The sequence below is a fragment of the Balaenoptera musculus genome, chromosome 16 (genome assembly GCF_009873245.2).
Source record: "Balaenoptera musculus isolate JJ_BM4_2016_0621 chromosome 16, mBalMus1.pri.v3, whole genome shotgun sequence".
In the NCBI taxonomy this organism is placed as follows: domain Eukaryota; kingdom Metazoa; phylum Chordata; class Mammalia; order Artiodactyla; family Balaenopteridae; genus Balaenoptera; species Balaenoptera musculus.
The window spans coordinates 24,178,494-24,191,514 of NC_045800.1; the positions used below are offsets into that span (position 1 = coordinate 24,178,494).

At 42.6% G+C, this 13,021-nt stretch overlaps 1 protein-coding gene across 1 annotated transcript in view; it reads right to left on the reverse strand.

Annotated features, from left to right (window-relative positions):
* The window catches only part of SORCS3 (sortilin related VPS10 domain containing receptor 3), a 588,465-nt gene that overhangs the window by 102,059 nt on the left and 473,385 nt on the right, over positions 1–13,021 (reverse strand). Inside the window, exons 8-9 of the mRNA XM_036828794.1 lie at positions 9,244–9,333; positions 1,186–1,365 (exon numbers count right to left, since the gene is read on the reverse strand). Of these exons, the coding sequence (XP_036684689.1) occupies positions 1,186–1,365; positions 9,244–9,333 (270 nt within the window). The remainder of the gene's footprint in view (positions 1–1,185; positions 1,366–9,243; positions 9,334–13,021) is intronic.

The following is a 13,021-nucleotide window of genomic DNA, read 5'->3' on the forward strand; positions in this document are numbered from 1 at the left end:
GTATTTCTACCCGGACATTCACTTCTCTCCTTCTTTTTAACGTACTTGCATTCACCCCATGCCTTCTACCTAATAAAATAACTGGAATCTTATATGTTTCCACCACTCTTAGTAACTGAGCAGCCAACTTAGATACCAGAGTAGGGATGCTGGAACTTTGACATGCACTGCTCAGAACAGACCACTGTCAAGCAGAAGCCCATGCACTGCTCTCTCTGCTCTGACAGCCACTCCCGCTCCTCGAAAAGGAAAACTCACGATGGAGTAGCTCACCCATACCATCTGAGGCTACCGCCCACAACAGGCAACTTGTCCTGCTGTGAATGAATGACCTCCACCAGTACAGCCTGTGTGGGTCTGACCACAGGTCACTAGTAAATGTTGGATAATGAGACATGCCGCCTTTGCTCAAATCAATCCATCTAGTTGAAGTGGTCAGTCAAGTTCTTTCACTGCGAAAGATCACACACTAGAGGTATAAACAAGCAGTGTATCATTAGGGTCACTGAAACAATTAGTTTTTTTTTTTTAAATCTAGTCCCTAAATGGAATCACTTGGTTTCCTAGATAAATTATTCTTTAACTGGTGGTCACATTAAAAACATTCAATATAAGTGGAAACTCAATAAAGGTGATCATATTAAAAAAAAGATGTAAGTCACGGCCAGTTCTTCTCTATGCACAGGTGTTGGCATCTGGTGGCATTTCAGGGAAACCCTCACTCTTACCAGTGATATGTGCTTTCCTCTCCTATAAAGTTGTTCATAAAACATGATCTTCCAAATAATTTAAGGTATATAAATAGCACTAATCCCTCCACCCAGATCTCATAAAAAGAAGCACAGACTTGAAAAAAGTACTTAAGAGATCACTGAAGTCAAGTGCCTTCACTTCTGGGTTGTAATCCTGCTCATACACATAAGACATTGACTTTAGCTCCCATTTGTTGAAGGCTTATTGAGTCAACCACCACACTAGATGCTTTACAAACATTATCCCTCATTCTCACAACAATCTCATTAGATCAATATTTTATCCCCATTTTACAGGTGAGGGAATTGAGAAGGTAAGTCCCTTGCCCAAAGTTACAACTGCTAAGTGTACAGCTGAGAACTGAATTCAGGACCATCTGACTCCAATGCTTGTGTTCATACTGTTAAAACTCATGAAATCTTGGCTACATACCTCATACAATTCAATAATGATGTTTCCCATCAGACCTCTGCTGCTCTTAATGTTCTCCATGGCCAGGGTGAAGTAGATCCCACGTGTGTCTGAGATGTAGAGGTTGTACGTGTCATTCTGGTTCCATTCTTGGACAGCTGCGAACACTTGGTTCTCATTGGTACTAATGATGTGCATGTCCTGGAAGAAGATGGAAGGCCTGTAAGGCAGCAGATCTTCATATCTCCTTGCCCACTGAGACCCAGAGTAATTACCATGACTTATGAAACAGTTGAGAAAAAGCTTGAGTTATAGGCAAGGTTAAACAATTCTGTGTCAGGCCAAGGCTATAAATTATGAGCTTCATGATTTCTGTTACTTGCTAAGTGACAGTAAGATGGGTGTAAGGGGCTTTGGTGGGTATGATTTTCCATGGCTTCAAGGGATTTATCCACTTTCATTTTTTATTTTTATAACTGAAAGTTGGTCTTTGCTAACGGAGACATAAAACCTTGCAAGGGGAAACCCACACGTGCAAAAATGACAGGTCCTATCCCTTCATTAGATCTTCATTTATGATTTCAAACTTTTTAGGGTAACAGTTTTCACACCTTTCTTTGGAATCTTCAGATGGGGATTGCAAGAAGGGTGGCACAGAGGCATAGCCGATGGGTGGGGCTCTGGGCTTCCAACTCTGTTGTAAACAGAGCGGCACTATTGAGATCTGTTATGTCCTGGAGTTCTGTGTAATATTTTAGGAGTAAAAGGTGAGGGGGGTTCTGCTGCTAATACAGTAATGTTTGAAAACCACAGATATACAGGAAAGGATACTCACTCTAGAATTTAGTGTTCTGGGTCATAATATAAGCTCTGCTATAAGTCAGCTGTATGATATTGGATGCATCAGTTTCCCTGAGCTTCCATTTTCTCACTGAAAGAGTGAAGAGGTTGGGCTACCAATAAAAATAGCTAACATTTGGGCACATTCTAAGTCATCTAAATGTATTAATTAAAAAATCCAATAATTCTACAATGGAGGTAGTATGATTATTCCTGTTTTACTGAGGAGTAAACTAAGGCACGCAGAGGTTTACCAACTTGCTTCAGATTACATAACTCGTTAAGTAGCCAAACCATGTTTTGAACCTCTGTGATATGACTCTAACCTAATTGTTAGCTTCTAACTATTTGTATATACAGCCTCTAAATCAGATGTTGCAAACCAATGACCCATGATATGAATATGAATCACAATTGTTTGGTTTGACCATAACCTCTATCAAATACCTGAAAATGTACTATTTTAGGTAGAATCAGCACTCATTGGAGTCTTAGCCCTACATACCTATGATCTGCCCTTATATATTAATGTTAACTTCTTGGTCCCTGAAGCCACTTTAGTTTGTATTCCTGGACTGGGTCATTTCTAAAATCAAATCTAATAGTTCAGAATTCAAAATCATTTTTAAAAGCCAGTTTGCATATGTGGCTAGGCACTGTACAAAGATTACCACAAACTCAAGTCATTACCTAAGGAACTTACACTGTCAGGAAGAAATGTTAGCCTGGATAGATATCAGACTAAATAAGAGTAATTTTAAAAATGTATAACTATACAGGTGTATATGCCAAAGAGTAATATCATCCCAGGAAAGCAAAAAGAGAGGCACCCTTGTCACTGTGGCAAAAAACACTGGTAATAGGGACACAGGCAAGTGGAGTGACAGTAAGTAAATAACTAGGGTGGATCTAGCCTTCACCTTATTTGACAACCTTTCCCAGAAATGGTTTCAACAAAAAAAAGGAGGCAGCAATGTCTCTAATGTCAGAACCATGGAGAGCTCCTCCAGGCTGATTGTACAAAGACGCAAACTCATCTGGACAGCGGGGAGGGGGCAAAAGTGAGAAAGTGAGTTCTGGATCTTTTATTGGAGATTCTCCGTCAGATCTCAGCCTCTAGCCTTGGACTCCCTACGTCACCTTGACTAAGACCTCACTTGCTCATTTGTGCTTTCACACCTTGTAGAATTACAGGTTCCTGCTGAGGTGCTTGAAAATGGAAATAAGGCTTACTCTTAAAAACCATGTGATGAAGTCACGTTGTGTGGTGTGGAATGAAAGCCCAAGAACCCAGTAGGAGGGGAAATAGCAGCTGCAGGAAATATGGATTAAGTTCATTTAACCTGTTAAAAATGCAACAGAAATGCCTGGCTTTCCCCAGATGTTTTGGTCATAAAAATGAATGAGCTAAGTTATTTTAGACTAAACTAATGTAAAAGAAGTGAGGGGGGAAAAAACACCTTAAAACACTGGGGCATGGTCAGGATTAGAGGCAGCCAGATTTGCTGTGAGTGCATCTTAGTTTAAATCTGCACTGGGACTATGTCACCTGGTGAGCAGGTACTCCAGGCTCTAGGATGACAGACTACTCTCTAGTATATAGAATTATGGGATGTCCACTTGAGAAATCCTTAATTTACCAAAGTCACTTAGCTAATAAATTATATTACTAAGATTTGAACCTAAGACTATCTGAATAAAGAGGCTAAACTCCTTACCAGTGGGGGTATAATTCGGTGTGTATCAAAATGACCTGGAGATCCTAATAGCATGCCGACTCATGGGTCCCAATGCCTGAGATTCTGATTCATTATGTCTGGTTGTGGAGCCTTAGATTCTACCACCTGAGCAAGCCCTCCAGATGATTCTAGTGCATGCAATCTAGGGAATCACTTTTTGAAAAACTCTGAACTATGTGCCCTCTCTCCTAATAGGTCTTAGAGTTGAATAGGGGTCAACCAATAATGAGAATATTAAGCCTTCCAGAACAAAGAAAAGCATCATTAGTTAAAAATGGTCCAATAGGAATCTGAATGACAATAAAGCTTATTTCTTTCATCTTGCTACCCTAATTTAACTCCAAAGCATGTGTCACTTCCTTATTAAAACAATTATAAATAACACTCCCCCTACATCCTCCCAATACAGTCACTAGGGAGAATCATGGTTGCTTTTTGAAAATCTAACCTATGACTTCCTAGGTGAACAATGTAGAAATACTTCCATGTTATTGAAACATTTTCTTGTAATTCAGGCCTAATGTAACTTCATTCACTACAGAAACACCTATGTTATTAAGCATTTGCCATGTGCCAAACACCATATATAAATACAGACAGGAACAAAACGTAGAACCTGACCTCAAGAATATGCCCATCTGATGGTGGAGACATCACAAAATTGGGTGGCCTTTCATGAACTTGACTAAGGACTACAACAGACATACTGAAAATGGTGAACAAAGGCTTACAGGTGAGAGACAGGTGGAGTATTCAAGGGAATGTATGGAACTTGGAATAACCTGAAGGCAATTTTCCTCTGAGGGAGGTGAGGATAGACAGTGGCCACATCATAAGGGGTTCTGTATGGCACACCGAAGTTCTACCCTGAAGGAAGTACAAAGCTGCCACAAGATTTGAAGCAGGAGAAAGGGAGGATTAGAGTTGGTTAATTAATGCATAGATTTTGTTGAAGATATCAAGTTCATTACATGATAATTTCCAATGTGGAAGCATTGTGAAGAGGGGATTTAAATGGGGCAATGCTAGAAGGAAGGGAGAAGGCTTAAAAGGTCATCGCAACCATCTAGGCAGTAATGCACAAGGGCCTGAAGTGAAGAAGCAGATTCTCTATGAGAACTCTATGAAATGAACTTGTGAGATATTAAGGAGGTAGAATCTACAGAAGGGAGAAGGACATATCTTGAATATCTCAGATACCTGAATTACAAAATTTTCTGCTTTTTATTTAGAGTATTCATTACAATCAAAATTAACAATCACTTCCATAATTATTTGTGTGATATCTGCCTCTCTCATTAGACTATAATGAGTTCTCAGATGGCAGACACTATGTCTCTCTTATTTGTCACTTTATTTTTAGTGCTTACCAGAGTATCTAGCACATGGTAGACACCCAACAATAGTTCACTGAGTAAATAAGTGGAGTAAGTACGTAAATAAATGGAGTAAGTAAATAAAAGGAGGGGATATAAGGGTCAAAAGGTAGAGACTCTGAGCTCAGTTGTTAAACGGGTTCTTTAAGGGAATGTACCTCGAATAGGCAGTTAACGATATAGTTCAGAGTTTAATGGAGAGATATCTGCTGGGGCTGTGGATATAGGAGTCATCAGTGTGAAGAGAAGGGATGAGGTCACTCAGGAACCATGAAGAATGAATGCAACGGGAATTTAGGAACATCGCCACTTTAAGGATGGCAAGGGAAGGGGATCCAGAAAAGGAAATCAGGAGAAAAACACTGCCAAAGGGAAGAGTATCAAGTGTGGATTTTTTTCCCCCAACAGTGTCAGATGCTCCAGAGAGTTTAAAAAAAACAAAACAAAAGATAAAGATGTAGAGATGTCTAATTGGATTTGGCATGCAGGTGGCCATTGGTTACAATGGCTAGCAGATGTTTAATGGGACAGTGGAGAGATGGATGTGGGAGAGCTGAGGGCAGCTAGCAGTAGGTTCAAGAGTGAATAGAAAGTGAGAAAAGAGGTTAAAACTACAGATAACTCTTTAAGAAGTGAGGCCATGGCACAGCAAGGAAGGATAAATCAGTATTCGGGGAAATGTAAAAATTAAGGACAATTTTCCTAAGGAAATTAAGGAAGGGTTAACATCATTGTCATTATCATTTTAATAAATTATCTAAAACATATTTCCCCCTGTTCTCTTTCATTATTCAAAGTGGGATTAACTGTATTCTACTGTCAAAAACAAACCCAGCCTCAGGAGAGAGTTGATTGGAAAAGACTATGGGAATAGGGAGAACACTCTGATCAAAGTATCTGCAAGCACCTCAGAGTGAAGGCAGAAAAGAATTACTTGTATTGGGAGAAGTAAAGCAAGGCTAGCATGAACTGCGGGGAGTGGGGTGAGTAGTTAAACAGGAAATGGTTTTCCTTAGGGTCAAGCGATTCTCGTAAGGAGAAAAGCCGGACTTAAGTCTGGTCCAGTCAAATTAGCAGGCATTTTGTCCAGATTGGTCAGTGGGGACAAACAGTTCAGCGAATCATTTATGAGACAAAGAACAGGAATCTGGTCTTGCCAGAGGTAAATATGGGGCACATTTAAGAGAAGGGGGGTTCTTTGCAGTAAGCCATATCCAGGAACACAAAAGGGTGGGGGGATTTCTTAAATGTTGTTGTTTCCAGGAGCTTGGGGCTCAAGTCAAAGCTCAACATTGTTACCGCGAAACTGAGTTCCGTACAGAAACAAACCAACCAACAGGAAACAATTTTTTCTCTTGCAGAAATGACAGAGTAGCGAGTTAAGAACAAGTCCAGAATCTAAGAGGCAAGAGGAGGTCTATCAGACTCAGAGGGGTCCAGTGAGGCCGGCAACTCTGAGAGCAAGAGCAGCCTGGGACACGACCCCATGAGGAACTCGCCCAACAGGTTAAGAGCGTCAGTAGTATTTCCCCTGGAACACAATCGCTGCTTAGACTTGCCCAGCGCTTTACACTTTACCAGCAACGAGCCATTTGCTGCATCCTTACAACTTTGCCAGATGGAATGGTGTTATGATGCCCATTCTACAGATGAGAAGACCTGGGCTCACAGATGAGCAGCAGACAGAGCTGGAATGAAAGCCCTGGGTTTCTGCTCTTGAGCTCCATCTCCTTTTCCCAAGGCTGCCATGGCTTCTGTCATCTGTCTCCAAGCCCTCCGCAGGTGCGTGCTTTACACGGCCATCGGCCTGAGACTCAGCGCCCGCCCAGTGCCCAGGGGCTGGGTTACTGAGGACTCAGCACAAGGCTGCTGCTCTTAATAACGTCACTCTTTATTAATGGTCTTCATCTCCTTCCCTGCAAAACACTCGGAAGCCATGGAGTGCCCCAGGGGAGTGTATTCTGAACAGTCAGCTGGGAGTAGAGGTGGGAGGGCCGTGATGATGGGCAGATCTGCCGTGTTTCTGTTTCTAAGCAAGATGCCCAGCAGCAACTGCAGCACAACGTGGAACGGCAACAACTTGCTTAAAAGCCATTTCCATTTTTAAACAATGGAAAGAACCAGTCTCCCTCCACCCACTCTGTCCTCACCTCCTCGGCCCAGGCTATGAAAACCCGGCCAACGCCGACGAATGAAGGGGATCGATAACCATCCAGCTATCTTCACAACAGCCCTCATGTCAATGAGAAGCTGTTCTGGATGAAGTTCTATCAAAGGCGCTGCACGGAGGGTAGTCTACCACAGTAAATTGCCATGGGGTTGCTAATCACTGATGGAGTGTTCTAGGGTTGTGATTGATGCCAGGCTTCATTTATCCCCACCTGCAGGCACATTGTCCAGGGGAGCAAACTGTTTGCTTTTCTGAGAGGTTTAAAAATACATAAAACAGGCATACATACAAGAGGCAAAATAGGCCCTACATGGAGAATGTGGTTTGGAAAGTTCCTGAAACTCTTTTCCTGGGCCAATACATGGAAATCACCAGGCTACTGCTAAGGGTCATTCTCCTTTACAAAGAACATGATCGTGAACTTCCGCTTCCTCATCTTCTGCAGGCAGGGATACCTCTTTCCTGCTTGGGTTTAGAATATCTGATGGGTACATCCTGCAAGCGTAGTCCTAGACAATGGGCCTATAAAGCCAATCACAGAGACATTAGAGAAAATGAGAAATTAATGCCCACGGCCCCTGAGGCTACTTCCCATGGTCCCTGCGAACCTCGTCAGCCTCTCCACCTCTCTCTGTGGAACCCAGTCTCTCAATATGGTTTTCCAGTTTGTTAAATGAACCATACTCTCTCTTAAAATCGGGCCAGTATATGTACTTTCTACCAGCTTCCCGAACACTTGCTTGCAGGGTTAACTCCGTATCTGTCTTGAATCATCTTAAGCATCACTTTCTTTAGGAAACTCGTCTTCTCTACCCATATTTGGTGAGCTCCAACTACCATGTCACAATGGCCCTTGAACTTCTGTACCTATAATACTCCCTACACCCACAGTTGCTTGTCCAGTGTCTCTCCTCTACCAGAACACAAGCTCCATTAAGGCAGGGAACGTTTGTATCTTATTTACCACTCTAATCACAGAGCTTAGTTCAGTGCCTGGCACAGAGTAAAAACTTAAATGGAAGAAAGAATAGATCGACGGGTGAATAAACGAAGGAACAAATGAATGAATGGGTATATGCATGCTTATATGAATAGGTTAATGTATAAAAGCAACCAGGGGTAGATGGTTATCCACCTTCTTATCCCATAATCCCTTCTACCTCTGTACTCATTTCGCCTTTCATGATATGTTTCCTAGCACCAACTTAGAGATCCAAGCCTTTGTAACATTACATTTGATACATGTCCAACCTGAGACTTTGCTTCTTTGCAGCCTTAATAGGTGATGCAACTAAAGCCCTCCCACGTTCACACCGAGGTTCTAAGACCTGTCTCCTCCCAGACGCCATTGTTCACAGGGGATGAGGTCCACAGAGTAAGTTTTATGATTTTCCAATACAAGAGTTAAAATGCCATGATTTGATATTAATATTACAGTAAATTATTCCTTTTTAATTACTCACAGTGGCAGAAGGGAGAGGAAACACAGGCAGTGCATTTATATTTAGCATTAAAAGGTAGAGAGAAGCAAGAAAGCCATGAGACTAACCTGTCCGCATCTATCTACCTATCTATCTATCTATCTATCTATGGCTTCTGCCTGGACCATTCTAAGCCTGGCCCTCTACTTGTCAATAAGGCCCTTGCGAAAGGGAGGGGCCCTCAGGAGAGATTGCAAACCTAGTGTTCCTTTCATTACCAGTCCTGGGAAATGACCCAAGATCATATCGGATGTTTGAATCATAGGAAATCAAAGCTCTTGCCTGTGTACCCTGCTGAGAGGGGAACACAGAACCCAGATTCAGCGACACTGGCAGAGGCTAAACCCCGCAGTGGTAAGTCAGGCTGAATGCCAGCTGTCTCCCAGGCAGGGATCAAACCTTCTGCAGCCCAACAGGGCAGCCTCTCCCCACCGCTTTATCTGGCAGTACCCAGGGGAGCAGGAGGTGCGTACCTTGGGCAGCGAGTACTTGGGCAGCTTTATCTGAGTGAAGGCTTCTCTTCGGTAAGACACGTAGTAGCTGGCTCTTCCACCAGTTGTTACCTGTATCGTGGGGAAAACACAAAAGGTCAGGTGGGGCTACGGATCACGGCACAAGGTGGAAAGCAGTAGCCTCTCCATCAACAGCCACAGTAGGTTTGTGACAACCTTTTAGGGAATACTCCCTGTTGGCTTCGATCCTCCAACCCCACAGTGCCCTGAGTTGCTCCTGTGACACAGCACTTAGACAATAAGTGAGCGATTCCAACAGTCTTTCCCTGTGGCTGGCAATGTCTGTGAGAGCAGGGGCTCTGTACTCTGTCACGGTGCTCTGAATACATACACACTTAATAAATATTTTCAACTGAAAACAGAGAAGCTACTGATGTCTGCTGTACCCATGATCTATATATTCTTTTTTTTTTCAACAGCTTTTAATCCACTGCAACGATGACATGATTGTCAAAGAAAATTTGTTTTGTATCTGAACAATTACTATTGCTCAAAGCCTTATTACTTTGAAATTAATTTCACTTCCTCTCTGAGCACAATTTTTTTCCTTCCAATTTACAAATCCACGCATTGAGCAGATATTTACTGATTCTTTCCATGTGCTAGTTAATTAAAGGCATCAAAAGTCAAAGAAAGAACTCTGGATTTGAAAGTCAGAAATCTTAGGTCTGAGTCTCAGTTCTACTAGCTCATGGCAGGGGGAGTCAACATCTGAAACCTCACTTGGCAACAGATGGATTCTTGGAGGAACCTGGAAACCACTCCAAGAGATGGTCCCCTGGCCTGGGCTTGCTGGAAAGTCTCACCAACATGGCATAGCTCTGCAGATGGCTGCTCTTGGCCCAATTATCCTAACTCAGGGGAAATTAATATTCACAGGAGAAGACAACATAGCGGGCTCAGAGGAAATAACAGGAGGACAGTCGCAAGCAGGCTGTTGTGCTGAGGAAGCAATCACTGGAAGCCCAGGCTCCTGCTGAAGACAGGCCAGTCCCCTGACCCTGGTCCAACCCTAGTGCCCATCCACAGCGGCTGCTGGGAGCAGGAGGGGTATAACATCTCTACTGAAAGCCACCTGTCGCTCCTCACTCCAAGAGGTGGCATTTCCCGTGGCTCTCCCTCGACCTGCGCAGAGTGCAAGCCCACAAAGCAGGCACCACAAGCTGCCAGGTAGAACAGATGTTCAAGTCAGCGTGAAGGCAGAACCTTGGAAAAAACTTGGTGCAAAGTCTTAGGCTGTGAACCAAGAGGAGAGACTGGTTTCCCCCTGATGGTCACTGCTATCCTTACATCTCTATTTTCTAATGAGAATCATTCTTTTCTTGTATTCCAAGACTTTTTTTTTTTATAAGACATCTGTTCTGAATCTATATTGTTCCGTGTTGGCTTAGAGGTGGGGTGTTGACAGATTAAGACCAATGAGTTGCTGAGAAGTCTTTTGTTTTTCTTTTTTAAATATATCTCAACTATATAGAATCAGATTAAAATATAACCCTTGGTTCTAAGCACAGTCACCATTAGTCCTGGCATGATCCTATTTATTTGCTTCTTTAATTTGGTTTTATTTTTAATTATAAAACCAACACATGTAAATGTACCTGCAAACCCAAGAACTAGATCAGTAGTTTTTAAACTTCAGCATGCATCAGAATCGCCCAGAAAGCTTGTTAAAACTCAGACTGCTGGGCCCCACCCACAGAGCCTCTGATTCAATCAGTCTGGGATGAGGTCCAAGAATTGTCTTTTCTAATAAGTTCTAGATGATGCTGATGTTGCTGGTCTGGGGGCCACACCTGGAGCAGCACAGAACAAGAACTTCAGTGCCAACTGACATGCACCTCTATGCCTCTGTGCTCCTCACCTGTCCTGACCCCTGCCTCCCTCTGAGATGTAGCTACTGCCCTGAATTTTGTGTTTACAGTGATAATAAAGTCTTTTTAAAATTAAGGCAAAATTCATAATAACATCAAATTAACCATTTTAAAGTGTACAATTCGGTGGCATTTAGAACCTTCACAATGTTGTATGACCACCACCTCTGACACAGTTCTAAATCATTTGCATCACCCCCACCCAAGAAGACCCTTTACCCAGTGATAAAGTTTTTAAACCCCCAAATATATCCTCTGGTCACCTATCATGTGCTTGAAAATCAGCTCTCCACAGAACATCCTGAATTTCACCAACCTCACCCTTAGTGAATTAGACCAGTGTCAGAATCCCGTTACTAATGCTGGCCAGAGGTCCGCAATTAAAAGAAGCATTTCCCCCGAAGACCCGGTCACCTCCGCAGGGCACAAGATGACAGCACCACCAGGCTTCTTATCAGCACCACAGGGCAAGGCAGGGCCCCTTGGGGTTTCTAACTTACCAAGGGCCAAAGGAGAACAGAGTGGTCCCCTTGATAGGGTCCCGCTGACCTGACTCTGGAACTCAGCCCAGCCATGCCTGTATGGCTCTGTGCAAGCACAGATTCTCTCTCTCTCTTTTTCACACACACACACACACACACACACACACACACACACACACACACACAAGCTCACACACACAACCTGGCAGAGTTTCTGCTTAAATAAAGCATGAAGATGGAATTACACTTCAGAACTACCATGGAATAATCTAAAACATTAAAGGGCTGCACGAAGCCCAAGGAGCCCAGAGGTTCCCCAGTACCTCTGATGCCATAGCATCCCCCAGCGACATCAAGCTGGCTCCCGCAGCTCTGCCTCTGTCCTGGCTGTCCACTCTCTGTACTGCAGAAATCCAGCTGATACTTTAAACCTCAGTGTAAGGCCCCGGAGTTCACAGAAGGGTTGTGGACGCCACCAATTCATTATAACTTCTCCCTCCTCTCAGCTCCTGAATTTCGTTATTTCCATTTCTATAGCACTTTCAACATTTACTCCTGTGGTGTACATACCTATAATGATCCCTCCATGTCTTATTATAAGGGTGTAACTTCTTGATTACTAAGTAATGCTGGTCTCACGGCAGGCGATTAGGGGATGCATCATGATAAAAATAATGATAAAACTGTCATCAGTTGGGTTCATCTACCATGCTCCAGAACCTCCCTTACATAAATTATCTAGTCTAATCCCACTGACAACCCTGCAGAGTCTACAAGATATGGAATGACTTGCCCAAGATAAGACAAATATGAACCTAGTAAAGATTGGCTCTAAACCTGTTCTCCTCCTCCTGTGACTGAGACAAACCCTCTATTCATCTTACTCGTGTCAACAATTGTAACATTTCCTTAATTCCAACATCTTTAAAAAAATTTTTGTAAATCTCTGTAATTGACTTGTGTGTATACGTTTGTGTTTCTTCATATTCCCAGAGAATCTGCCATGACATTGACACTGCATCTTAAAAATGATGTCTTCTTAGAAGAGAAGTGAGGTAATAAAAACCAGAGGAATAGTAATTACCATGCAGTGAGAAAACATATTACGTGGAAGATGCTACAGTAAGCAGTTTATAAACCATACTTCATTTGCATTTATATATATACATATACATATATATACATATACATATATATATTCCTGACATGTAGAGCATATATATATATATATATGCTCTACAGGTCAGGACATTGAGGCTGAGAGAGGTCACTAATTTGCCCAACATCATACAGCCTTTCATTGTCCCAGCCAGTGTACAACTCCAGCCTATGCTTAAAAATTTAACTAGGAATGAGCACATCTCCAAAACGGCAGGCATAGGGCAG